General features: G+C 38.1%; 1 protein-coding gene across 7 annotated transcripts; it reads left to right on the forward strand.

Annotated features, from left to right (window-relative positions):
• The first annotated feature begins 190 nt into the window (after positions 1-190).
• On the forward strand, positions 191-22,987 carry LOC127625956 (heterogeneous nuclear ribonucleoprotein A1-like). 7 transcript variants are annotated; one of them, XR_007968386.1, is made up of 13 exons: positions 296-334; positions 920-1,042; positions 1,352-1,498; positions 4,708-4,918; positions 5,034-5,126; positions 5,323-5,370; positions 15,739-15,801; positions 17,544-17,701; positions 18,183-18,302; positions 18,635-18,707; positions 22,298-22,371; positions 22,454-22,581; positions 22,834-22,987. XR_007968386.1 is itself a non-coding variant. In XM_052101456.1 (11 exons), the coding sequence occupies exons 1-10, from the start codon at positions 323-325 to the stop codon at positions 18,697-18,699; spliced, it is 1,023 nt and encodes a 340-aa protein (XP_051957416.1). In that variant the 5' UTR covers positions 191-322; the 3' UTR covers positions 18,700-18,707; positions 19,130-20,032. The 7 variants fall into 7 exon arrangements, 3 of the variants coding, with proteins under 3 accessions (XP_051957416.1, XP_051957418.1, XP_051957417.1); XR_007968383.1 differs by having other exon boundaries at positions 17,561-17,701; XR_007968384.1 differs by lacking the exon at positions 22,454-22,581 and having other exon boundaries at positions 17,561-17,701; positions 22,834-22,965.
• Positions 22,988-26,019: the final 3,032 nt, after the last annotated feature.

Consider the following 26,019-nt stretch of genomic DNA (forward strand, 5'->3'; position numbering starts at 1 on the left):
TATATATATATATATATATATATATATATATAAACTATTTTAATTTAATTTAAATTAAGAAGTTTTGCTACTTTACTGGAGTGTGAAGCGTAGAAATTATGTTTTCTAATAATTTCTACGCTTCACACTCCAGTACAGTAGGCGGCGGAAAATAAAAATTATTCTGGTTTGCAAACCTCCATTATTTACCAGAAGAAGAAGAATCGCCTCTGTTTTTGACGTCATGACATGTCGTGACCTCACCAGAACGGCGGGTTCAGGCTGCTGTTCACATTCATGAAGAGGCTGCTCGAGGTCTGCTGCTTTTCACACAGAGAACGCCATGTCTAAAGAGGTGAAAACTAGATATAATGGTTTAATATTTTGATTTATTTTGGTCTGAGAAGCGGTATGTGAATGTTTTTAAATCAATTGTAACCTAAATGAGTGAGTCAATTAATTAAGAAAGACGGGTTTTTAACAAAATCGTTTGTGCTTGGCTTCATTTAGTCTCTTTGTTCGTGGCAGCGGCTCGAAACGATGCACGAGCTAAATCGCATTTGAACGCGTTTATTTCTTTGAAATGCTTGTTTTTTTTGCTCATTACTGTCGCCTGAACAGCTTTGTTTGTGTTTCAAAATGTAAATATGTTTTGTACGGCTTTTATATAATTATATGTCCTGTAAGCGCATTAGGCCTAGGCCGCACGGTTGCTGATGCGCTCGTGCATCGATAATACCGATGTAATATTGGCTGTGCAGTATGTCGTGAATGAATGAACAAGCTAATCATTTTTTTTTTATGTTATTTTTTATTTTACATAGACAATATGTCTGTTTGGAGTTGAAAATGCCTAGACACTTACTTAAATAACGATGCTGATAAAATAAAAATACTTGACTTTGTGTTTATGTATTAAATTTAATTTTGATGCCTATAGCAACAGGCCCCCCGTGAGCCCGAGCAGCTCCGTAAACTGTTTATCGGAGGACTCAGTTTTGAGACAACAGACGAGAGTCTACGAGCCCATTTCGAGCAATGGGGGACCCTTACAGACTGTGTGGTAAGTACATTTGTATGGACACACATGCAAATGAACATTCCCAGGTGAAATATGTGAAAGGGATTGATTTCAACAGTGTTAAAATGTGTTAAATGCAGTTAAGACTTACACTCTTCTTGTTGGCTGAAATCATCAAATTAGCCGAAATATTTTGTGATCAAACATCCAAGGAGTGGAGAATGCATAGAACCTATGTGAAAGACTTGAGTTTTCTGCAAAGTTCTGTGTGTGCAGATTCCATCTGATCCTGTTAATGAGTCTCTGAAATGAGCTGCTGATGTTTTTCCATCCCCCCAATATATTTTACAGGTTATGAGGGACCCCAACACCAAGAGGTCGAGAGGTTTTGGGTTTGTGACCTATAGTTCAGCCAGTGAGGTAGATGCAGCAATGGATGCACGTCCACATAAAGTGGACGGAAGAGCTGTTGAACCCAAGAGGGCCGTGTCTAGAGAAGTATTTTAATTTTGTCTTTCTAAGTACACTTGATCACAATACCAGTGTTCTAATAAATGTTTCACTATATATTTAATGTTATAAAATACATGTGCTTAACATTATATAGTTTAATTCATGTTTTAATATTAAAATTAGGGCTGTCGAGTTAATGCGTTAATAATGCACGATTAATTATACAAAAAATAATGCGTTAAAATAATTATCGCAGTAACACCTGTATACTCCAGAGGGCAGTAAGTGAAATCTCAGCTGTGTGAGCAACACACAGTTTATACAGTGAAGAAAACAACACAGATATGCGTTACTAAGGGTTCAAATGCGAACTAAGGGATCTCAATTTGTGTTTAAAGATTGAGTATTAAACTATATTTAATTTGACAAGGTGACCTAAACATTTTATTTTTATGTCGCAACACACCCGAGACGCGACACAAGCATGTCTGACGCATGTCGTATGGTAGTCCCGAAATTGGAAGCTTTGTCCCGCAAGTCATAGGCAGTGTCCTGCATTTCAATTTTTTTTAACTTTATTATTATTTCGGCATAATTTTATTTAAGCGTCCTTTAATTACAAAATCACTATTAAAAAAAGTTAATAAGAAAAAACTGAACATGCGCAGCCTTTTTTTTCTTGCCAGAGTGGGAAAACACTGGGAAAAAAACTGCAACAGAAAAATGGGTCTATCCGGAGCTCCCGAGAAGAAAAAGTGTCTTTGTTCGTATTATAAATAATTGGAGAAAATATATACATGGTTAAAACCAGTTACAGGTGATCCTAAAAAAGGAGAGTGCAGGGTATGCCACCGATGTTTCACGGACTGTTCTGCTGAAGCATTTCAGTGCCCCAAACATGACAGCTCTGATATCTTTGGCTTTGAGCATTACTGTCACCAACGAGTTCGTGGAGAGGGTGTTTTCACTGATGACCGCTGCGTGGACAGAGACAAGGAACTGAGCATCTGTGGACCTCATCAAAAGTGAACTCCTGGTGAAAGTGAACACCTACACCTGCCAGGAGTTCTACAGTCATAATGAATGAGAAGGCCCTACTCGAATAGCCAGATCAGACCAAAAAATAAAATTCAAGAAGCACTGAACCTGGTATGAATGCATTTAATCTTTCTAGTCTTTAATAATGTAATTGATGTGCTTATTTGGAAATGTGCTTTTTAACGATTAGATTATTATTTTCACTTCATTATATTTACATTGAGTAGGTCTGTGCTGTTAAAATTAGTTTGTATCGTAGACCTTATGCCAAACTGAGTGACGATCACAGCGCCGCCATTAATATTTAACATCACTGCAAAAATACATCTGATATAAAATCAATATTTATTCACCTAGTAAAATAATAGTAAGTTATCTCTCCCTCCTGTCCCTGCCCCTCACCTTTTTTGGGAATGTGCCCACGCAGTAGTATTTTGGATAATTATTTTTTAAATATATTATTTAAATACTCTTTGTACCTCCAACAACTCCAAAGCATTGAAAACCATTGCACTATGTAATGAATATAATGTTTTGGCATTATTGTCAAATATATCTGTAGTATTGTCAGAGTTTCCGCTAGAAAAAAATGGTGCCGGTCACGTTTCGTTTTACGGACATTTTGATGATATGCCGGTCAAATATATCGCCTCTTAATTAGTCAAGTTGAGGAAAACTGAAGGCAGTCTATGTAACTTAAAAAATGACATAATCAGGCCTTATAGAATGCAACATATTATTATTAGCTTAACTTTCAAATAGACGAAAAAAAAACATGAACGTCCGATTGGCGTCAATCAACGGCAATTGTTTTTTACTGTGGTTTCACACACATTCACTTTTTGAAACATTGAGGCTCGGATGTACCTAATACAAATAAATAAAACATCTCCAGTTAACTAGCAGATCATTCATTTAGTCCGTTATTAAATAAGAGATGTAGCGCTAAAATCTGTTGTTTTTTAAATCAAGCTGAGCGCTCGTGTCCGCTGCTATCAGTTGCATGGACGACGTGCTGCGCGAGTTGCGCAATTTTCACTAGGGCGCGTTTCAATCTATCGCCGTTCTGGAGACTCTCTATTAATTCGGTGAAATCACAAAATAAAATGCACACAAACGTGTCCCTGCTTGATATAGACTGTAACCATGCACTGATGAACATAGGCTATTCAGTTTTGATGATAGAGAAAAAAAACTGCACGAATGCGCGGATTAGAAGCACTGATCTATCTATAATGAGATGTTCCTGATTCACCATTGTCTGGCCTCTGAAAAAAGCTTTTAAAGCTAGTCTGCCTGGGCCTGGCCATATTTGAAACGTCTCACTCAATCGATCGTTGTTTAGGTCTATATTGCAGCCGTTTTAGGCGTGCACTTTATTTGAAATGCAGCATGCGATGTTGTTTCATAACTTTCAAACGATAGAGCCTGTTCCTTTATAACATAGCAAGAGATCGGTGTATTTTTGCTTTATACATTTTAGGCTTATTCTCAAATTCAGATTGTGTTAGGGGGACGGGATTATTAGGCAATTTTAATCGGACAATTTGACCGGAGAGATTTAATTTTGTCGGACATTTCATTTTTTTACCGGCCAATGTCCGGTAATTACCGGACAACGGAAACCCTGAGTATTGTGTACTATGTATACCCCTGGCTTGTTTCTAAAAAATATATATATATATCTGACGCAGGTGTAAATTGATGGTTCTTAAACAAGCCCTCATAATAAATCTCCAACTGATTGACAAATTCACTTGTGAAATGGATTGCTGTGAGCTGTATGTCAATGATTGACTTATGATCAATAAATATGGTAGTAAACAATACATTGTATTCTAAAGCCTATTCTAATATATATATAATTTTTTATATTTAAAGATGACTATGTATAATTATTTCATCATTATATATTGAATTATTGTTATATGAGGGGCTTTCTCAGCAAATATCTGTATATGCAATTAATCGAGATTAATTAATCGGGACACTGTGTAATTTGATTTTAATCACAAATTTTAATCGATTGACAGCCCTAATTAAAATATATTTAGGTTATTTATTTCAGATTAAAATTTTCTACAATTTAATATTTGATAGTAGTACTAGTCCAGTTTAAATAATGTTTTGTACCCTTTCAGGTTTTTTTAATACCCTTCATCTGGGTCTGTCATAGTATTTGCACCTATCATGATTTACTCATCCAATCTTTTCAGGACTCATCAAAACCAGGCGCTCACTCCACTGTTAAAAAGATATTTGTGGGTGGAATCAAAGAAGATACGGATGAAGAACATTTGCGTGAGTATTTCTGTCAGTTTGGTAAAATCGAGGAGGTGAACATCATGACTGAGAAGAACAGTGATAAGAGGAGGGGATTTGCTTTTGTCACGTTTGATGACCACGACTCTGTTGACAGAATTGTCAGTAAGTGATTTCCCTCATTTTATATAAAAAGCATGCTATTGCTAAAGCTCAGAGGCTGTTGGTTTGTACCCCAATAGCTTAAGCACTTTTTTTTTTTTTTGCCTCTAACCCACAGTTCAGAAGTACCACACAGTAAATGAACATAACTGTGAAGTCAGGAAAGCTCTCTCCAGAGAGGAAATGAACAGGGTGTCAATGAATCCACGAGGTGAGAAATGAGTACTGCAAATTAAATATTGTTTTGCTTCTTTGAGGTTAATTTATTGCATATAAATGGATAAATGAGTGAATATATTTATTTATAGTGAACCATTTTTATTAGAGCTTTCTTAGTGTCATGCACTATTGAAATTGTCAGATGTGTTGGGGTTAACTATTTAAACCATTGTCAAAACCCATCTTAGGTGGCCGAGGTGGTGGTGGTAGCAACTTTGGCAGAGGAGGAAATGGAGGTACAGTTTTGAGTATTGCTATATATACCTGTTAGGAGTGCATACATTTTGGGCACCAAAAACAGGGTATCTGCGGGTTCTTAAAGTCTTACAATTACTTTTTAAAATGTAAGGCCTTAAAAGTTTTAAATTACAAGGTATTAGGTATTACATTTTGGGGCGTGAATGGAGGAGACGCTTAAATGCAGAATCTTCACAAGTCAGAATCATCTCTCTCGTGCATCCGTCATTTAGCAGCTTACACTTAAGTTTAGCGTGAGCGCACGCAGGGAACCTCATTTTTACTAAACTTACGATGTTACACATGGTTGGAGCGGTCTTTGATGCCTGTCAAATCATTGCGCTTCCTTATTTTACACTACCTTTTTGACAATAATTGTAAAGCTAACAGAACTACTCGGCTGCAGAGTTACACCTGTTATATCATCTCTATCTCACTAGATCTAGGGCTGCCAATGCAATTGACACCGTTCTCACGCAGTGATAAGCGCATAGACAAGACAGATTAGCCTACATATGATCTCTCCCCCTCCTACTCTTTCATATTTTAACCAGTTTACATTTTCAGTACTTGAATCTTGTCAACTTTAAATGGCCATTTTTAAGGTAACTGATGAGATTTATTTGAGATATTAATAATGTTCTGTTGCAAACCTGTATGACATATTTCAGTGGATATCAAAGGAGATATTAGGAAGTTTTAGTCACCATTCACTTACATTGAATTAAAAACAAGATGTGGTGACTGAGACTAAACGTTTTGCTTTACATCTCTTTTAGTTCCATGGCAGATAAAAACTCATTCAGACTTAAGGGTGTGCAGTGATGACAGAAATTGTATTTTTAAATTAACTGCCCTGTTAAAGGTATCTGCCAAGAAAACAAATATAAATGTTATTCAGCACATGCTAGACCTTATATTCACAGCAGCGGTATCTTTGATTTTTAATTACAATAACAATTCCTTCGAACCTGCATATACCCCGAAAAATTTCATTTTCAAAATTGTACGTTTTGGGCCGAAAGCATAAAAAAATGCAGAAACAAAATTGCTGAATTGACAATAAGGCGGAAATGACTTATTTACAATGGTTGAGGGTCCAAACACATGTCAGCTGTGTAAAGCCACCTTTTCACTCCATCTGACAGACGATAGACCGGAAGTAATTCATTTTAAATGGAGAGACGTGCGGGGGCTGCATTGAGCTATGACCATCTGCAGAGGCATCCGGACTCAAGATGGTGCCGAGTATGGTTGCTGCGTTGCGAGCTCCAACACAACACTGCAGTTTGTTTGATTTGTTTTTGTCTTTGATGTTGTCTGCTTATTGTATATGACAAACAAATGCTTTTGGACATTGGTTCTGCAATTACATACCGAAAATCAGACTTCAAATTCCTCAATGCCGACCTGCTGTTTACAAACACACCAGCAGAGAACTTTGTCTGGGCTGCACGGCCACGGAAAAGGGGAAAAAGAGCCGGCGTACTCATCAGAGTAAGACGTCGAGCATATCGACCCCTGTTGCCCAGTATACTACTGGCAAATGTGCAGTCTCTGGACAACAGGCTCTGCGAGCGCGATCTCTTTCCAACGAGAGCCGAAGGATTACTGCGTTATTTGCTTTATGAACACCTGGATGTCTGCGGAGATTCCAGACTCGGCCATCAAACCCGCAGGGATCTCAGTGCACCGAGCGGACAGAGCGAAAGACCTCTCAGGTAAAAGGAGAGGTGGTGGTGTATGTTTTATGATCAACAAATCATGGTGTGATCAGAGGAACGTAAATTTTATCAAGTCTTTCTGCTCTCCTGATCTGGAATATCTCATGCTTCTGTGTCGACCATTCTGTCTACCGAGGAAATTCACAGCGGTCATTATCACAGCTGTGTACACCCCCCCCCTCCACAAGCCGCCACAGACCGGGCACTCAAGGAACTGTATGGGAGTATAAGTGAGCAGGAAACCACGCACCCTGAGGCTGCATTCATTGTTACCGGGGACTTTAACAAAGCCAATTTTAAAACGATCGCACCAAAATACCACTAACACATCAGCTTCAACACACGAGGGGACTGAGTTTTGGAACTCAGAACTCTTCCATTCTGCTTCTGCCCGCTTACAGGCAGAAACTGAAATGGGCAGCACCCGCCCTCAGAACGATCCAGTGCTGGACGGACCAATCAGACTATGCTACAAGACCGTTTTGAACACGCGAACTGGGAGATATTCCGGTCCATCCAATTCATGGATTTTGACCTAAACATTATTCTAAACGCCTGCTGCTAATGTATTTTGGACAATTAAGGAGGTCCGAAATACATTTTTACATTGCTAATATATGACAAAAAGCTTTTGTAAGTGCAGTAAATGTGTGATTTAATGTGTACATGTGTCATTTATTTCTCCACATGCAAAACACATATTAATCACATCTATGAATTTTTGCTTTCTATTTGCTGAATTATTGTCATAATAATAATTATAGAAACATTATTAAAATCAATATTATTAATAAATACTGAGTGAATAATAATCATGAGTTTTATTGAACCGTGTACATGAATGTCGGAGACAGTGAAAAGGTGGCTAGAGCACTTTATATTTGAAAAGCAATGTAGTTGTCTGTCAGCATGAAACCCCATAGCATAACTTCAGCAATGCAACAGCACTTTAAAAGACGACATCAATTTACACAGACCCACCGGATATAGCACTGTAATTTCACTAGGTAGACTGCATGCAATTTCAGTGCTGCATCCACTGCACTGGACACGATGAGCACATTGAAATGCAGTCTAAACCTATTTATCTACAAAATCGTTTGGAATATAGGCTTTTCTGAAGAAACATAAAATAATATAATGAAAAAGACATCCGTCAGACTTCTTAACACCCGTAGTGACAAATGCACAAACTTTCTCTTCAAAACACCTGAATGAATCCAGATGATCTAAGGCAGGAGTTCTCAACAGGTGCAGTACCACCCCCCAGTGGGCATTCAAAGGATGCCAGTGGGCGCTGAGAGCAAATAGCAGAGAGGGTGGCTTTAGGTTACAAATGGAGGGTGTTTATCAAATCTATCATTAAGATCCTGTTTGCATTAAAATGTTTATCGAGACTCCATTATATGGGTTGGTATGCATTTGTACTGCAGTTCATCTGATTCTGAAATCTAGCGACGCATCTGAATTATCTGGTTTGGCAGCGTCAGATAGTCAGGTGAAGTCACTTCCTCCGCTAATGCGCCTGCAGACCTGCCAACTTGTACTCATTTATGCATTTGGCAGACACTTTTATCCAAAGCGACTTACACAGAGCCCTTATTACAGGGACAATCCCCCCGGAGCAACCTGGAGTTAAGTGCCTTGCTCAAGGACACAATGGTGGTGGCTGTGGGGATCGAACCAGTGACTTTCAGATTACCAGTTATGTGGTTTAGACCACTACACCACCACCACTCCATTTTTGTAGCAAGTACGCATTTTGACATCAAAGTACGCTGGTACGATCTGTCACTCTAAACTACGGCAAAAATTTGTGCCGCCTTTTTGTTCAATTGTGCATGTGCAGCACTCAAGTCTAACAGCAAGAGGCAGCAGTGTCTAGCCTGCTGAAAAGCAAAAGAAGAAGAGTTCGACCAATCATATCGCTGGGTTCATTCCGCCAACTATCAAGCAGGGATGATTGGCAAATGCATAATGTCAATCATTTCAAGAGATGGCAACACAAAATAGGTTTTATCCCCTCTCGTTCTTCCTCCATCTGGCTGGTTCCTCAAGTGAGGATGGTGCTTTTAACTCCTTAAAGGTAAACGGGCTGGGGTGGATGTGGAAAGTTGAAATTGTGAACTGAGTTAACTTAAGGCAGACCTGCCAAACTTGGGAAAATATTAAACGTTAATAAAGTTAGCCTACCGTTACATAATTTGCAAGCTAGCTTGATTGTTCATCAGGCATTTAAGCTGGCAATGTAATGTTAAGTTATATGGTCCGTATGTCACAGATTGTTAAACCTGATTTTCCGTAGTACCGTACTCATAATTATTATAGGAGCCAAACCAGTCACCGTAGTGAGAGGAACAGATCATGATCATGTGCCACACAAATAACGTTACCTAGAAAGTTAGCGGGAGGTGTGTGCGCCTTGCAGTTAAAATAATGAAGTCAGATGACCAGGAGAGAGAGAGCAACAGGCCTAAAAAGAAGCGAAAGTTCCTCAGAAATTCCTCACAAGAGCAATGGCCGTTCCTCCGCCCCCTTAAAATTGCCAAATCATGAATTTTGAGCTTCAGGTAATAATGTGGCTAAACCTCTAGTTACGAAGTCCTACATTCCTAGATATTTAATTGAATAGGCTACATATTTGTCTCGCATTCATGACATGTATGCCGGCTGGATTTATTAACAAAAAATGATGCAATGCTTCGAGCAAATTAAGCAAATAATACAAATATTGACTTTTTTTGGTAACAAAGTCTCTGCTTTCAAATAGTCACATATTAGGGGGCTGAGTTAGGAAAGTAGGGGGGCGTTCATCAAAATAAAAGTTGTGAATATAAGGCTTTGTTATTGCTGCAGGAAAAATCATTTTTTTTCCTTCTCTAATCGTTTTTTTTTTTTTTAGACAGACTGCTCAAATTGCAGGTTATATGGACAGATCGGATTTTTCTTTTGTGTTCATACTGCAGATGCTTTTGCTAGCACATCCACATTAATTGTCATAATGATGCAATCTTCCATATGTTCACCATGCATGAGTGTTTAGCAGTGGATATTTTTCTTGATGGCAGTATAGTCAGTCATCATATTATACTGAAAACTGCTTTAAAACAGGAGAGGTGGCATATGCGACGTTTATTGCTGTCAGGATTTACAACTGTCCTGTTTTCACCAGATGTATTTGTCCTAGTGGGTAGCATAATGTCCCGTCTTGAAGACTTTGTGTCCTGTATTGAAGCATAAGAGTGGAAAGGGAGACTCTTGAAGGGGACCCCAGCCTTGTCTTGAAGCGCTGAAAATGCTCAAGTGTCCCATATTTGCAGGAAATATTCAACCATATCGCATTGTGATGGCTCGCAGCCGGTGTGTTACTGCACTGTGGCGCATTTCTTTGCAGTGGTATATTTTTAAAAAAGAGGTGTGCACTGCTTTGGCTGCCATGTAACCTGTACATGACACATGGGTGCAACCCATTCAGAAGTGATCATCCCTATAAATTAAGGCCAAAGTATTCTTTGATTTTTATGCAAATGTTCAGCGTCTGCATACAGTTGAACGCGAGCAAATGCTATAACTGCTATGAGATGCCAGTTTGATCTGACCGTTCAGACTAAGACGCATTAAAGTCAGATTTTAATCTGATTCCAAACAACCTACTTATCTGGTTTGGATTAGGCTTGTAAAAGTCTGATATTTAAAAAAAATAAAATAAATTGTGGTTGGGGTTCTGTTTAAATTAATGACCATTCAAATTTACATACGATTAGGACTGGGTATTGATATAGATGTCCAGATTTGATTTAGATTCAATATGGATTCATAATGGTATTTTTCAGATAGAATGTCCCTTTTGCTTACAACATTTTTTTTGTTCATTACATATTCAATCAATAATTCATCCATCCATCCATCGTCAACCGCTTATCCTGTGTACAGGGTCGCGGGGGGCTGGAGCCTATCCCAGCTAACATTGGGCGAAAGGCGGGGGACACCCTGGATAGGTCGCCAGTCCATCGCAGGGCCACACATAGACAGACATACACTCACATCCACATCCACACCTAGGGCAATTTTTTTGGAGACACCAATTAACCTAGCCTGCATGTCTTTTGGATGGTGGGAGGAAGCCGGAGTACCCGGAGAGAACCCACGCAGACACGGGGAGAACATGCAAACTCCACACAGAAAGGCCGGGGCAACCAGGGTTTGAACCCACGACCTTCTTGCTGTGAGGCGAAATTGCATAATTTATTACCATTTACAAGTATTTACAATGATTTGTTGAAAACACGCTTAAACCGGTACGGTCTCTTTAACAAAACCGACATTTCTATAAAGGGCATATAGATGACATTCACATTTATTCATTTGGCAGACGCTTTTATCCAAACGACTTACAATAGAGGAATGTTAGAGGAGCACATGTTAACGAGAGAGACTTGAAAGGCTTTATCTCATCTGTGCCTTGTGTGATTAGAATTAAATGTTTGTTTTTGTTTAACAACTGACTTTAACAGAAAGGGTATTAAAAGAGAAATTATTCTATGACAAATGAGTCACGTGGATTTGTTTTTGGAAACTCATTTCACAGAACAACTTTTACTCTCAACATGCAGTGAAAGGATCTTGCTGCTGAATACATCACCAATATACAACACAATTACTGGTGAATGAAATGTAAACATTTACCAGCCAATTGCAAAATATATAAATTTTAGTTGCATAGCGCAAAATTTGATTGCAAATGTGTGTGATTTCCGCTCATTATAATGGAGGGTTGCGCATAGAGTAAAAGAGATTTTGGGATTTATACCGATACTGACGTTTTTAGACGGAGCGGGTATCGGTCCATCTAAAGCTGAAAAAATGACAAAAGAACCATTAAAACACAATTAAAGTAGTTCATATGATTCATGCATTTTATTCAAAGCCACTTGAAGACATGCAATAGCTCTTTGAATCACAAAAGGCTGTGTTTTATAAGTAAATATATAACCACCCTAGTACGTTATGGTATGGCGCTGCTCTGTTTACACACACCCGTGGCTATTTGTAGCCTTCACGCTGTGCGCAATATTTGAGCGCTACTCACGAACAACAGGTGAGTAATATCCAGACAGGGTATAGAGACAATGAACAGATAACTCACAACAGTCTTCTGATACTTGCAGGCAATAATGGAGACACTGGTACATTTGACATAGTAAAAAGGTCTGGATTTTCAGAGATACTATGGATGAGAACAGACAAAGTGTGTGTGAAAGCAGGGTATATATGCAGTTCTTGATGAGCCACTAATGATATGCAGGTGCGTATAATCAGAACTCAAGGGAGAGTGAGGGCTGTGACAGCAGTGTAGAAAGAAAGAGACCGGTAGATCCGTAACAAAAGGTGCACGATTGAGATATATTACTATTATAAAATATTATTATTATTTGTTCACAAATGATAATATATTAGTTGAATGGTTTCCAAAAAATAACTGTGAATGAAAAGTGAGCTTGATGTCATACTACTAAATTGAACAAAGAGATCTGAATCCCTTAAAGTCCAGATACAAGTTGAGAATTTTACCAAAAATAAAAAGGCTTCTTTTCTACTGATGACTTATACTGGATTTACTGTTAATTTTGCTGCTACATTATCCAGTATACTAGTTAACAATAAAGTTTTTTTTTAAACCTATACTTTTATATTGAAATAATGTGTAGTTAGAGGTTTGTGTTTCTTTACATTTAAAGAATACACCCAATTAGTTCCACACAATAATGTAAAAATATTCTAAGCTGATTATGCAAAGAAAAACTACACCGGGATCTGTATCGGCCTATACTGAGATTTCCAATATTCGGATCGGAAGAGAAAAAGTGCTCAGACCATTTATTTATTTGTTAAATATTCATTCTTATTGTAGTACAATAAAATAAAATGATCAAATTTGTGTATTTCTATTCCTGAACAATGATGGATAAAATGTGATCAGTGTTGCTGCATTGCTCATGCTTCAAGATTATGTGGTAAAAATATTGAACATTTTTGAAAATATCACAGCATCTGTGACCGCTCAAGACTGGCTCAGATCATGTTGCTGAATTGCTCGTATTAAAGAATCGCCGTCCGTAGCAAACACCATTTTGGCTACAAATCACCCGACAAAATCCAACCACAAATTGAATAATGAGAGTGCAGCTTAACTAAAGTTCATCATGGACAGACAACAAGCACATTAAATCAATGCAGAAAGCTACAGCAAGCACTTCTGGACATAATTTGCACGTAGTACATTTTAATATGCGTGGCGTGGGCTTATCTATCAGTGGGCAGGCTTCACATGAGACAGAATTGAAGAAACTTTTTTTTTTCGGCCACCTAAGCAAATTCAATGACTTTCAAAAGTGCTAAATATGCTTATCTGACTTGTGCATCTGTATTTCTCGCAAGTGTGTGGGAGTCCAGCAGGATTCCAGAAATTTGTGCTCCAGAGACAGGAGAGCGCTGACCTGGATCACTTGCGACAATAATTTAAGTTAAAACCCTAATGGATAAAGACATCGCCACAGAATGGGACGACTCCCAAACAGGTCAGGAAAATGAAGAGCAGATCGTTATTAAAACAGGTGTGACATCTGTGGTGTGGCTTAACAAAAGCCGAGACAGAGCAGAAAAATTAAATCTGTAAACTGTCACATGACTTAAATCACTCATAACACAAGCAATCTGTTTTACCACTTCAAAATGAAGTACGTAAAATATTATTGAAGCCAAAAGATGCACTCAGCATTAATTTGGTTGATTGTAGTCCAGCCATTTCTTCCGTAATGTATCTACATCACTATGTAACAAATTAGCATAATGCCCGCCCAAGGGCTACCTTGGCCCAACCTCAAACAACGGTAGTTATAGCAGAGGCCAGCATGAGTTGGGTTAGTGTTGTCGCCATGTCGAGAAGACGCTGTTTTCTTCACTGCAAAAGCAAAACCTCTTTGTTTGGACTTCCAAAGGCAGACAAATCGAAGAATCAGTGGTTACATTTTATTTTCATTATTTAGCAGTACAACCAATGCCAGATTTTCAAGATGAAACTGTAACAAAATGGTTGTTCTCGAGTTTTGTATAATTATATAATTACAAGCTGTAATGTTACAGCTGCTATCGGTAGTCTACAGCTAACTTGCTCACCAACTCTTGAATGCAACCCGGTAATGTCCAACTGGGAGAAAGCCTCTGTTCTCCATTCATATCTCGGGCAAAAAAGTTTGGGTACAACCATTCCAGCAAAATATGACTAACTTGGATGCACTGTGTCTTTTACTTAAATCTTTGTTAGGTTCACAATAATCAACATTGTACTTGTGTAAGTTACAAAATTTAAACTTACCACTGTGAAATGGCCTGCTCAAGTCGCACTTGCGAAGGTGGTTCGTGTCGATCAGCTTGTTCTTCCAAACTTTTATTACCAATAGTTGTTACAACTATTTGTTACAATAGTGTTTACAGCTGTTAAGGAAGCCTGAAACTCAGTAATGGTAAGGGGCGTTACATTTCCGACACGTGCTCTGAGCGGTTGACAAATCACAACAGACTGGGCCAGCTGACCTATCAGAGCAGACTGAGCTTTTCAAAAAGATCGGCTTTAAAGTGATTGGACCTAAATCAGAGTTTGAGCCAGAGGATGAAAATGTTTTACAGAAATGTGCAGTATGAGAAAAATTAGTTTTTTGTACATAAATGCATGTAAACCTATTCTAGTAGACCCCAAAATATAATCATGAACCTGTAAATTTGCATAATATGGGCTCTTTAAAGGTGCTCTGGGTGATTTCAGCTGTTCTACTTCCACAAGACTGAGCCGTTGGATTAGCCAAGCCCCCTCTTCCCAAAACCCCAAAGATACCAAAATTAGCTTCTTTTTTTTTTTTTTTGAGAGCAGAAACCGTTAAAAACAGTATCAGCAAAATGGCACCCTCAACTGACAACTGTTATGAGCAATATGGCATAAAAACGCATTATATCTCAATAATTTGCTGCAATTACAATACTACGAGAACGCGCAAAATGATTGGCCAGCAGAAAGAGTCGTGGTCCACGAACACATTTTTGTTTGCCGTTTACAGAGTCCGGTGAGATAGCTCGTGGGACTTAATTCAGTAATATCTTTCAGGGAGTAGGAATTTTTTGCATGCCTTTCCATTGGAAAACAAAATCGCTTACAGCCCCTTTTAGAATATAAACCAATTTTTTTATACATTATTCTATACTATATTGTTGTCGTGGTATAAAATGACTCCTAGTGTGATATCAACAAAATATGCAACGGCCATTGTGTTAGCACTTTGAGAGAAAAGTGTTCTTGTATAAACCATAAGTACATTTTTACAAATTTGAGAAGTATTTTTTTAAATGTTGTTGGAGCCTACATGTTAATAATGCCATCTAAAGATAGTGTAAACACTTAGACAAATATTATATTTAGAATTTTATTCCATAGTTTATTTAAAATAAAAAAGAATTTGGGAAAGGGTGTCCAGAATTAGTTTCTGATAAGAATTTAATTTCAGTGCATCACTAATACAAGTTTATCTTTTATAGATGTGGTGGTCCACAGTATACTGTTCTTGTTTTTAATCCATGTTTTTTCTTCTTAAGGTGGATATGGAGGAAGAGGAGGTTATGGTGGCGATGATGGATTTAATGGCTATGGAGGGAATGGTATATATGATTTAATTTAAACCATAAATTAAAGTTCATGGTTCACATTAAACCAAATAATTAAACAGATTACTTACAACACATTGAAGGATTCACCATTTGCTAGTACATTTTTGGTTTTACTCACCAGACTTTTAACGTAATGCATCTAAAAACTGAAAAAGATATTAAGTTTAAATACATTATGAGAGATTGTATAAAAAAAAACTAAAAATTATAATTTAGATCATATTTTATCTAATTTTTACACATTTCAAATACATGTATATGATGTCATGAAATTGCATTTTTATAATACAAACTGTTGTCTCGGTTTCAAATGTTTACACATTAACCAAATATTCAAGGTTTGAACCTAATAATGAAAATCTTAAACAAATAACAATTAATAATTATATTATAAAAATAATTTAATATACCGATGTTAAAGTTATTTTCTTTTGCCAAACCCCTGCATATATGCTGCAAATGCTTGGCCTATTTGTTCATTTATTTTATATTTAGTTTGCGCAAGCTTCAGCTATCAAGTATTTATGGTTGAATAAGCGCAGCGCACATTAATACGAGTTCCACAGTTGTTTGTACCTCATCCGGGCAATGCGTATTAAAATGTATATTTTTTTACTTTTTGGTGAACAACTGACTGTAAATAAAAGAAGGGGTATTAAGAGACATGAAATTCTCATCTTTAGACACAATACATGAAAGAGGCTAAAGGAAACTTTTACTTGCATAATTTGCATTGATGTCCTTGTACAAATATTTATTGTAAAGTTCTCAAATTCAAATCTACAAGCGCTCGAGTTTTGCAACACTTACCTTCTAATAGATGTCCAACAGGCTCAGAACAGCGTCTGTAGCCATGCTGTAGAATGAAGAATGTTATGAAAACAGTCCATGGAAAAGTTTAACTGAAATTAGAGTTGGCGTGATTAAGTGCATTCAGAAAATATTCAGGCCCCTTCGTTTTTTCACATTTTGATATGTTGCAGCCTTATGCTAAAATGCTTGGAAAGGCACACACCTGTCTATGTATGGTCTCACAGCTGAAAATGTGGGTCCAGACAATGCAAGAGTAGCCTTGGGGCAACTTTGTGAATGTCCTTGAGTCCGGACTTTAACCCAATCGAACATCTCTGGAAGACCTGAAAATGGCGGTGCACCGACAATCCCCACCTCTAACAGAGCTTGAGAGGATCTGCAGAGAAGAATGGCAGAAAATCCAGGTGTGGAAATCTTGTTTCATCATACACAAAAAGACTTGAGGCTTTAATCGCTGCTAAAGGTGCTTCAACGAGTTAAGAGTCTAAATTTTTATATCAATGATGCTTCAGTTTTTTGGGGTAATATAAAACATTTTAGCATAAGGCTTCAACATAACAATGTGAAAAAAAATTAAGGGGTCTGAATTCTTTCTGAATGCACTGTAAATGTAACTGGCATATCATGGTTCTAACTAAAGCGATGGAGACAGCGCAATCCATGAAAGCTCTGGACCCACTACAGCCAAAAAAATAAGGTAAATTTCCTTCAGAGTGTGTGTGCTCATCCAGCTTCTTGATTGCAAACTTCTTATTCAGTAAAAAAAGACTTTGACTTCGCCACTACAGCGCTCATTCACTGCAGAGTGAAATCTGAATATATACTAGTCAGTGCCTAATAACTGACATTTTAGTCACATAGTGCACAATTTTTCCATATCTGAGTGATTTACTCTCTAAGTAGGAGGCTGACATGTGTAGATGCTCTCATTTCCCAGGTAGTGGCTATGGTGGGGGCGGGCCTGGTTATGGTGGTAATCGTGGTTATGGAGGTGGTGGTGGTTATGGAAACCAGGGAGGAGGTTACAGTGGTGGTGGTTATGATAACTACAACAATGGAGGTGGAGGTAACTTTGGAGGTCAGTGATCTTGTAGAGCATTTTTTTTTTTTTTTTCATTAGCTGAGTGCATATAAATGATAGATGCAATTTGCACAGTATAAAAACTAATGTACAGTATAAGGGGCATCACTGCAATGCATTTGTGTTCAGAGTCTCACAGACACTCTGGCCTACAATGACCCCTAAACTTAACTCTTAACATCTTTTATAAAACATTAAACATGGTTTTACTACAGTAACTAGTATCACGATATTTTTCATTAAAATCATAGTAACCACAAAATTAAATATGGTTGCTATATCTGTTGATTGGGATAATTACTTGCATAAGTTTAACGTTATGGAAACATTTGTATAATTTTACAAAGAAAACTCATAATTAACAGAGAATTAAAGAGTTGCAAATAAACTGAAAGTTTGTTAATGACAGCCATTATCGACATGAATTTAAAAAATGTTATGGGCTCAGTAGATGAATTGTATGTATGTATTTTTGCAGGCAACTTTGGAGGTGGAGACTATAATGACTTTGGCAACTACAACCAATCCTCCTCTACCTATGGCCCCATGAAGGGAGGAAACTATGGAGGTGGTGGAAGGAGTGGTGGTGGCCCATATGGTAATATGTACAATTCAGTGTTTTAGAGGGTTCACTTCAACTAAGGTGGAATTGAAACTAGACCTTTTCAATACAGTACATATTCTTTGTCATATTCGTGACGTCTCTGCGCTAACATGCTCAAGAAGCCATATGATAAGATGCGCGGCTTGACAGTCTCAGATGCGGAGGCAACTAAGATTCGTCCTCTGCCACCCGGATTGAGGCAAGTCACTACGCCGCCACCACGAGGACTTGGAGTGCATTGTGAATTGGGCATTCCAAATTGGGGAGAAAAAAAGTCATAAAGCATTTTAAAATGGTCATTGCAGCATTTATTTTCCTTTCTTTAGGTGGATATGGAGGAGCTTCCGGTGGTGGTGGTTATGGTGGAGGCTCTGGTGGCCGGAGGTTTTAAGTTCCAGGGTAAGAATTACCCCACTTTTGGAAGGTGTCTGGACTTAGACGTTAGTTCTAGCACATCCATGCTCAAACATCTCATAAGATCCGTGACCCATGAAAATGTTAGCCCATAACCATTCATGATTTAGTCAGTAAATGGGTAAAACCATTGAGTTTTCAGAGCAGGGGATTCAGTAGCAAACCTTCAACTTTTTTTTTAAGCAAAGATCCAGTATCATGAGGCTAATATCGATTTGGAGTTGCGCTCCAAAACTTCTGGCTGTAGAACATGCCAACCCACCTGCTACTGTCCTATCCATAGTCGTAGCTGACCTGAAGGTTTGCTTCTGTGTTATTACTACCCATTCCCCTCCAGTTAAGCACTTGATGAAGGCAAAGCAAGGATGCAAAGTGTAACTAAATGTATGTTCCATATTGTCCAACAGGCCACAGTACTTAGGAGAGCCAGAGAGAGAGATGACAGGGAAAGGAGAGAATGAAGGAAAGCAGCAAGCAGGTTTACACCTAGATCTGCCCAGCCATGCGGCGTGGTAGCAGTATTAACGTCTGCCATGCGAAGAGAACATGTTCAATAGTGGAGGAAAATCATGTGGGTGGGGGGGGGGTGTCAAAAGTACGCTCATCCTGGCGAACATTTACTAGTTTGTAGTTTGTCCCTTTTTTTGTCTGTGAAGTGCAAAGCATTCCAATGAGGTTTTATATAGGGTTTCATTTTTGGATTTTCTCTTAAACCAGTAGGGTGTCTTTCTTTTGCTCTTTTAAATGTAAACATTAACCAATCAAGATTGAATAAACCGCTCCAGTTTTTTTAAATTATTATTATTATTGCATTATTGCTGTGTTTTAATATAGTTATATGTGAATATTCAACAGTCGCTCACTTGTGTACGAATGATTGTGTAGTACACAACGTACCCTTACCAAACTGTTGTGTGCTTTTGGGTAGATATCTTTCCCAATCTTAAAGGTTTGTCTGTAGATTTAAGCTTTAAACATTTAGTCATGATTTTTTAAAGATTATTCAAAAAGGTTTGGAAGTACAATGTCTTGGTAGCTGCAAAATGAAAGCAACATTGGTTTTCCAACCTTTGGTTGATATCCCAGTGAAAAACTTTCTTTGCAGTCAAGTTTCCAGAAAAAGTTTTCCATAAATGGTTTATGTTCGTTATTAACTTTAGTAGGATAGTGAATTTTATTTTTAGTATTGGGCTAGCCTCTAGTATTTTTTTTCCCCATTTTGACATTTCTATATATATGCATACACACACACACACACACAGTGGGTACGGAAAGTATTCAGGCCCCCTTAAATTTTTCACTCTTTGTTATATTGCAGCCATTTGCTAAAATCATTTAAGTTTATTTTTTTCCCTCATTATTGTAACCACAGCACCCCATATTGACAGAAAAACACAGAATTGTTGACATTTTTGCACATTTATTGAAAAAGAAAAACTGAAATATCACATGGTCCTAAGTATTCAGACCCTTTGCTGTGACACTCATATATTTAACTCAGGTGCTGTCCATTTCTTCTGATCATCCTTGAGATGGTTCTACACCTTCAGTTGAGTCCAGCTGTGTTTGATTATACTGATTGGACTTGATTAGGAAAGCCACACACCTGTCTATATAAGACCTTACAGCTCACAGTGCATGTCAGAGCAAATGAGAATCATGAGGTCAAAGGAACTGCCTGAAGAGCTCAGAGACAGAATTGTGGCAAGGCACAGATCTGGCCAAGGTTAAAAAAAAAAATCTGCTGCCCTTAAGGTTCATAAGAGCACAGTGGCCTCCATAATCCTTAAATGGAAGACGTTTGGGACGACCAGAACCCTTCCTAGAGCTGGCCGTCCGGCCAAACTGAGCTATCGGGGGAGAAGAGCCTTGGTGAGAGAGGTAAAGAAGAACCCAAAGATCACTGTGGCTGAGCTCCAGAGATGCAGTCGGGAGATGGGAGAAATTTGTAGCAAGTCAACCATCACTGCAGCCATCCACCAGTCGGGGCTTTATGGCAGAGTGGCCCGACGGAAGCCTCTCCCGCATGGAGTTTGTTAAAAAAACACCTGAAGGACTCAAAGATGATGATAAATAAGATTCTCTGGTCTGATGAGACCAAGATAGAACTTTTTGGCCTTAATTCTAAGCGGTATGTGTGGAGAAAACCAGGCACTGCTCATCACCTGTCCAATACAGTCTCAACAGTGAAGCATGGTGGTGGCAGCATCATGCTGTGGGGTGTTTTTCAGCTGCAGGGACAGGACAACTGGTTGCAATCGAGGGAAAGATGAATGCGGCCAAGTACAGGGATATCCTGGATGAAAACCTTCTCCAGAGTGCTCTGGACCTCAGACTGGGCCGAAGGTTCACCTTCCAACAAGACAATGACCCTAAGCACACCGCTAAAATAATGGAGTGGCTTCACAACAACTCCGTGACTGTTCTTGAATGGCCCAGCCAGAGCCCTGACTTAAACCCAATTGAGCATCTCTGGAGAGACCTGAAAATGGCTGTCCACCAACGTTTACCATCCAACCTGACAGAACTGGAGAGGATCTGCAAGGAGGAATGGCAGAGGATACCCAAATCCAGATGTGAAAAACTTGTTGCATCTTTCCCAAAAAGACTCATGGCTGTATTAGATCAAAAGGGTGCTTCTACTAAATACTGAACAAAGGGTCTGAATACTTAGGACCATGTGATATGGCAGTTTTTCTTTTTTAATAAATGTGCAAAAATGTCAACAATTCTGTGTTTTTCTGTCAATATGGGGTGCTGTGTGTACAATGAGGAAAAAAAATTATAAATGATTTTAGCAAATGGCTGCAATATAACAAAGAGTGAAAAATTTAAGGGGGTCTGAATACTTTCCGTACCCACTGTATGTATATATATATATATATATATATATAGCCTAGGTAGCATGTGGTTTCTTTTTTTGGGCAACTGAAATCTATGAGAAGTTTTAGCAGCTCTGCATTGCCAACTGAAGGCGATCACTTGCATAAATGATCAGACTATCCAATGAAGTGTCAACACAAGTTCTAGCTGTCGGGACGAGCCAGCTTAAAGGCTAGACAAAGAGAAGAGACCGTTGAGAAGTGTTCCAGCGAAGAGAGGCTAGCCATTGGATTGAGCCAGCTCAGAGGCTAGCTTATTGGAATCAACAGCTAAGGGACAGTAGCAAGATCCTCGGTTGGAGCCAGAGAAGCAGGGGACAGCAAGCAGTCTTTTTGAGAACATATGATTGCTCTTGTAAGACTAGCGAGAAACAGCTACCAAAGTATTTAACATACCAGACTGGTAGGTAAAAGGAGAATTTTAGTTTTGTTTAATGTCAATTATTTGTGCACATCAAAATAAGTTAAAGATTTTGTTGATTTCGTTGTGGTAAAAACATGGCTGCTGAACTATAACGGTGACAAAATGTATAAACTGATTAAAGGATCAGTATCTTTAACTTTTGTTATAAAAGTACATATGTTTTTTTGGTGGTGCATGAGATACTTGTGACTTAGACTTCCTGTGCTTGGCTACATGTTTAGTGATGACCACTTAAAATGTGGTTTTAAGTCAATTATTTCATCTTCTAGGTAAATAAACTGGTGAATTTTAATCCTGTGGCGCATCAAGTTGCATCAACTGTAACTGGCTGATGATCTTGAAGGTAAGTAACTTTAATTTGTTAAACATAATTTAAAAATATTTCATCCCTCTCTTTCAAAATGATTACATTTCTTTACTTCTAGGCTAGCTAAAGACTGCTGCAAGCCTCTACACCAAAACAGCTGCTGCATGAAAGTTTTTAAAATTTAATTTATATTCTAAAGCTCCAGCTTTCTACACATGTATTAGGATGGACAGAATATCTGAAATGGTAATCTATCCTTGAACTAAATTGAAGTGTGAAACGAATAATACTAACAATTAGTGTTTGATAGTTAGAAATCCATAGATGCGTTTAAAACCCACAACAACGTTTCTAGATGTTTTCTTGGCTTAGCGACATTTAATGCCAGGCTTAAAGAAAATTAAAACATAATGTGGAGTAGTCAACTGTGTTGGTGTATTTACTTTTTATTTATTTGTCTTTGTAGTTGTGAAACTGAACTTTTACCTTCTTTCCCAGGTTATCACAGCATGGAGCCAAATCATAGCTGCTGGGCAGCAGTAGACACTTGACTTTCAATTGTTTTGTCTGCAATTTTACATTTCTTTTAATAAACTTGAGATACTTGCATCATGTGGTGGAATGCTTAATTTACCAATGGACTAACAGGAAGAAACTGGGGCAAGGCTGTTCATCTTACAAAATCATGGTAACTGTTGATTTAAACAGAAGAGAGTTGTCCCTGCAAAATTCACTTTGATTCTTTGAGTTTTGGAATAGATTTTAATTAATAGAGAATTATGATTGTAAGATGGTTGATGCATAATCTGGGGACACAATTTGTCAACTGAAAAGGCATAACACTGGCTTTGATTTTAATAAAAATAACATTTTAATTGCAGGGAGACCATAGAAGTTTGTGTTCAGGGAAAACTTATTCTGTAAGTGAAAAGCTTTCAATGGCAATAGGATCATTGGGTGAAAAATATTTGGAAGATGGAGATCAAGATTCTCATTCATTTCCAAGGCAGTAACTGATATGGGTTCCTCATATTCCATGGTTGATTCTAAAATTAAATACTTGAGTGCTAAATAGGGTGTAACAACCTTGTTATGTGCAAAATAATAGGCATGAGAGTTTTGTCCTTGAACCGTAAGCAGATAACAGATGTTCACCAAGGAAGCAAAGACGAACAGTTTTGTGAATGATTCTGGAATATACCTGAAAGATGAAGGTAGGATTGTCTTGAATTGTACCTCCAACTCTGGTCAAGCAACCAAACACCAACAATGTAATGTAAAACCAATCTCTCTGTGATTGAGTGCAACACTTACTGAGTGATAGTCCTCAGAAATAGCAATAACATTTTATATTTATTTCGGGGCTGTACAGGTGAAACTCGAAAAATTAGAATATCGTGCAAAAGTTCATTAATTTCAGTAATTCAACTTAAAAGGTGAAACTAATATATTATATAGACTCATTACAAGCAAAGTAAGATATTTCAAGCCTTTATTTGATATAATTTTGATGATTATGGCTTACAGCTTATGAAAACCCCAAATTCAGAATCTCAGAAAATTAGAATATTACATGAAATCAATAAAAAAAAGTCTGAAAAGTATAATCATGCATATGTACTCAGTACTTGGTTTGGGCCCCTTTTGCATTAATTACTGCCTCCAATGCGGTGTGGCATGGATGCTATCAGCCTGTGGCACTGCTGAGGTGTTATGGAAGACCAAGATGCTTCAATAGTGGCCTTCAGCTTTTCTGCATTGTTTGGTCTCATGTCTCTCATCTTTCTCTTGGCAATGCCCCATAGATTCTCTATGGGGTTCAGGTCAGGCGAGTTTGCTGGCCAATCAAGCACAGTAATACCATGGTCATTGAACCAGGTTTTGGTACTTTTGGCAGTGTGGGCAGGTGCCAAGTCCTGCTGGAAAATGAAGTCAGCATCTCCAGAAAGCTTGTCTGCTGAGGGAAGCATGAAGTGCTCTAAAATGTCCCGGTAGATGGCTGCGTTGACTCTGGACTTAATAAAGCACAGTGGACCAACACCAGCTGATGACATGGCTCCCCAAACCAACACAGACTGGAAACTTCACACTGGAATTCAAGCATCTTGGATTGTGTGCCTCTCCATTCTTCCTCCAGACTCTGGGACCTTGGTTTCCAAATGAGATGCAAAATTTGCTCTCAACAAAAAAGAGGACTTTGGACCACTGAGCAACAGACCAGTTCTTTTTTTCTTTAGCCCAGGTAAGACGTTTGACATTTGAAGCCCATGTCCAGGACCCGTCTGTTTGTGGTGGCTCTTGATGCAGTAACTCCAGCCTCAGTCCACTCCTTGTGAAGCTCCCCCACACATTTGAATGGCCTTTTCCTGACAATCCTCTCCAGGCTACGGTCATCCCTGCTGCTTTTGCACCTTTTTCTTCCACACTTTTCCCTTCCACTTAACTTTATATTAATGTGCTTTGATACAGCACTTTGAGAACATCCAACAACTTTTGCAGTTACCTTTTGAGGCTTTCCCTCCTTGTGGAGGGTGTCAATGATGGTTTTCTGCACAACTGTCAGGTCAGCAGTCTTCCCCATGATTGAGAATTCAACTGAACCAGACTGAGAGACCATTTAAAGGCTCAGGAACCCTTTGCAGGTGTATAGCTGATTTGAGTGTGACACTTTGAGCCTACAATACTGAACCTTTTCACAATATTCTAATTTTCTGAGATTCTGAATTTGGGGTTTTCATAAGCTGTAAGCCATAATCATCAAAATTATATCAAATAAAGGCTTGAAATATCTTACTTTGCTTGTAATGAGTCTATATAACATATTAGTTTCACCTTTTAAGTTGAATTACTGAAATTAATGAACTTTTGCACGATATTCTAATTTTTTGAGTTTCACCTGTATATGCATCCACTGCTACACACCTTGATGACCCAGAACTATTTGTTCAAAATGTTTAAGTATGAGCATTACGTTTGTTGTTAATGCCAATAGTTGGGTAACTGTTAACAATGAAGAGAAAAACTTTAGAAAAGAGAGAGTCTGACGTGGTCGACAACAAAAATGATTACTGTTGACATTTTATGGTCTGAAATGGTTCTCAAATTTAAAATTGTATGTTTTAGCTATGCATTCAAGTGATTGTGGGAATGGTTCCACCTATTTGTCATTAAACCCTTTTCAATCACTTGAGTTTTTTTGCCTGTTGCAGCAAGAGAGGTTTTTGACTGAAAGATGGTCTGGCAAGAGGCCTCAACTTTTGAAAAAGCTATTCCTCAGTTGGGTGATAAATTAAACAAATTCTTGATGGGGCATAACAGCAGTCAGGGCAGTGTCTTTTCTTCAGCTGGATGAATGAATGCTACTGTTCATTCCTCTATTTTTCCCATGTGGTTTGGGTTTCTCTCTGACCTTCCATGCTCTTCAAAAATGCATTGATTTCTTATCTGGTAATACAAACCTGCTAGTGGGAGCACCATATTACAGAGCAATGCCATAAAGTAACAGCAAGTAAACTAACAACCAAAAAAAAACCTTGGAAGAAACCAGATTCAGATGGGGGAGATATATTGCTTATTTATAAATAAAATAAAAAAAGCCTTTTTTTTTTTTTTTTCTTTTTTTTTTTTCAAGTTTACTTTGGGGTGACACACCTGGATTTTTTATTTTATTATTATTTGTTTAAG

This window comes from Xyrauchen texanus, chromosome 32, assembly GCF_025860055.1.
Source record: "Xyrauchen texanus isolate HMW12.3.18 chromosome 32, RBS_HiC_50CHRs, whole genome shotgun sequence".
In the NCBI taxonomy this organism is placed as follows: Eukaryota; Metazoa; Chordata; class Actinopteri; order Cypriniformes; family Catostomidae; genus Xyrauchen; species Xyrauchen texanus.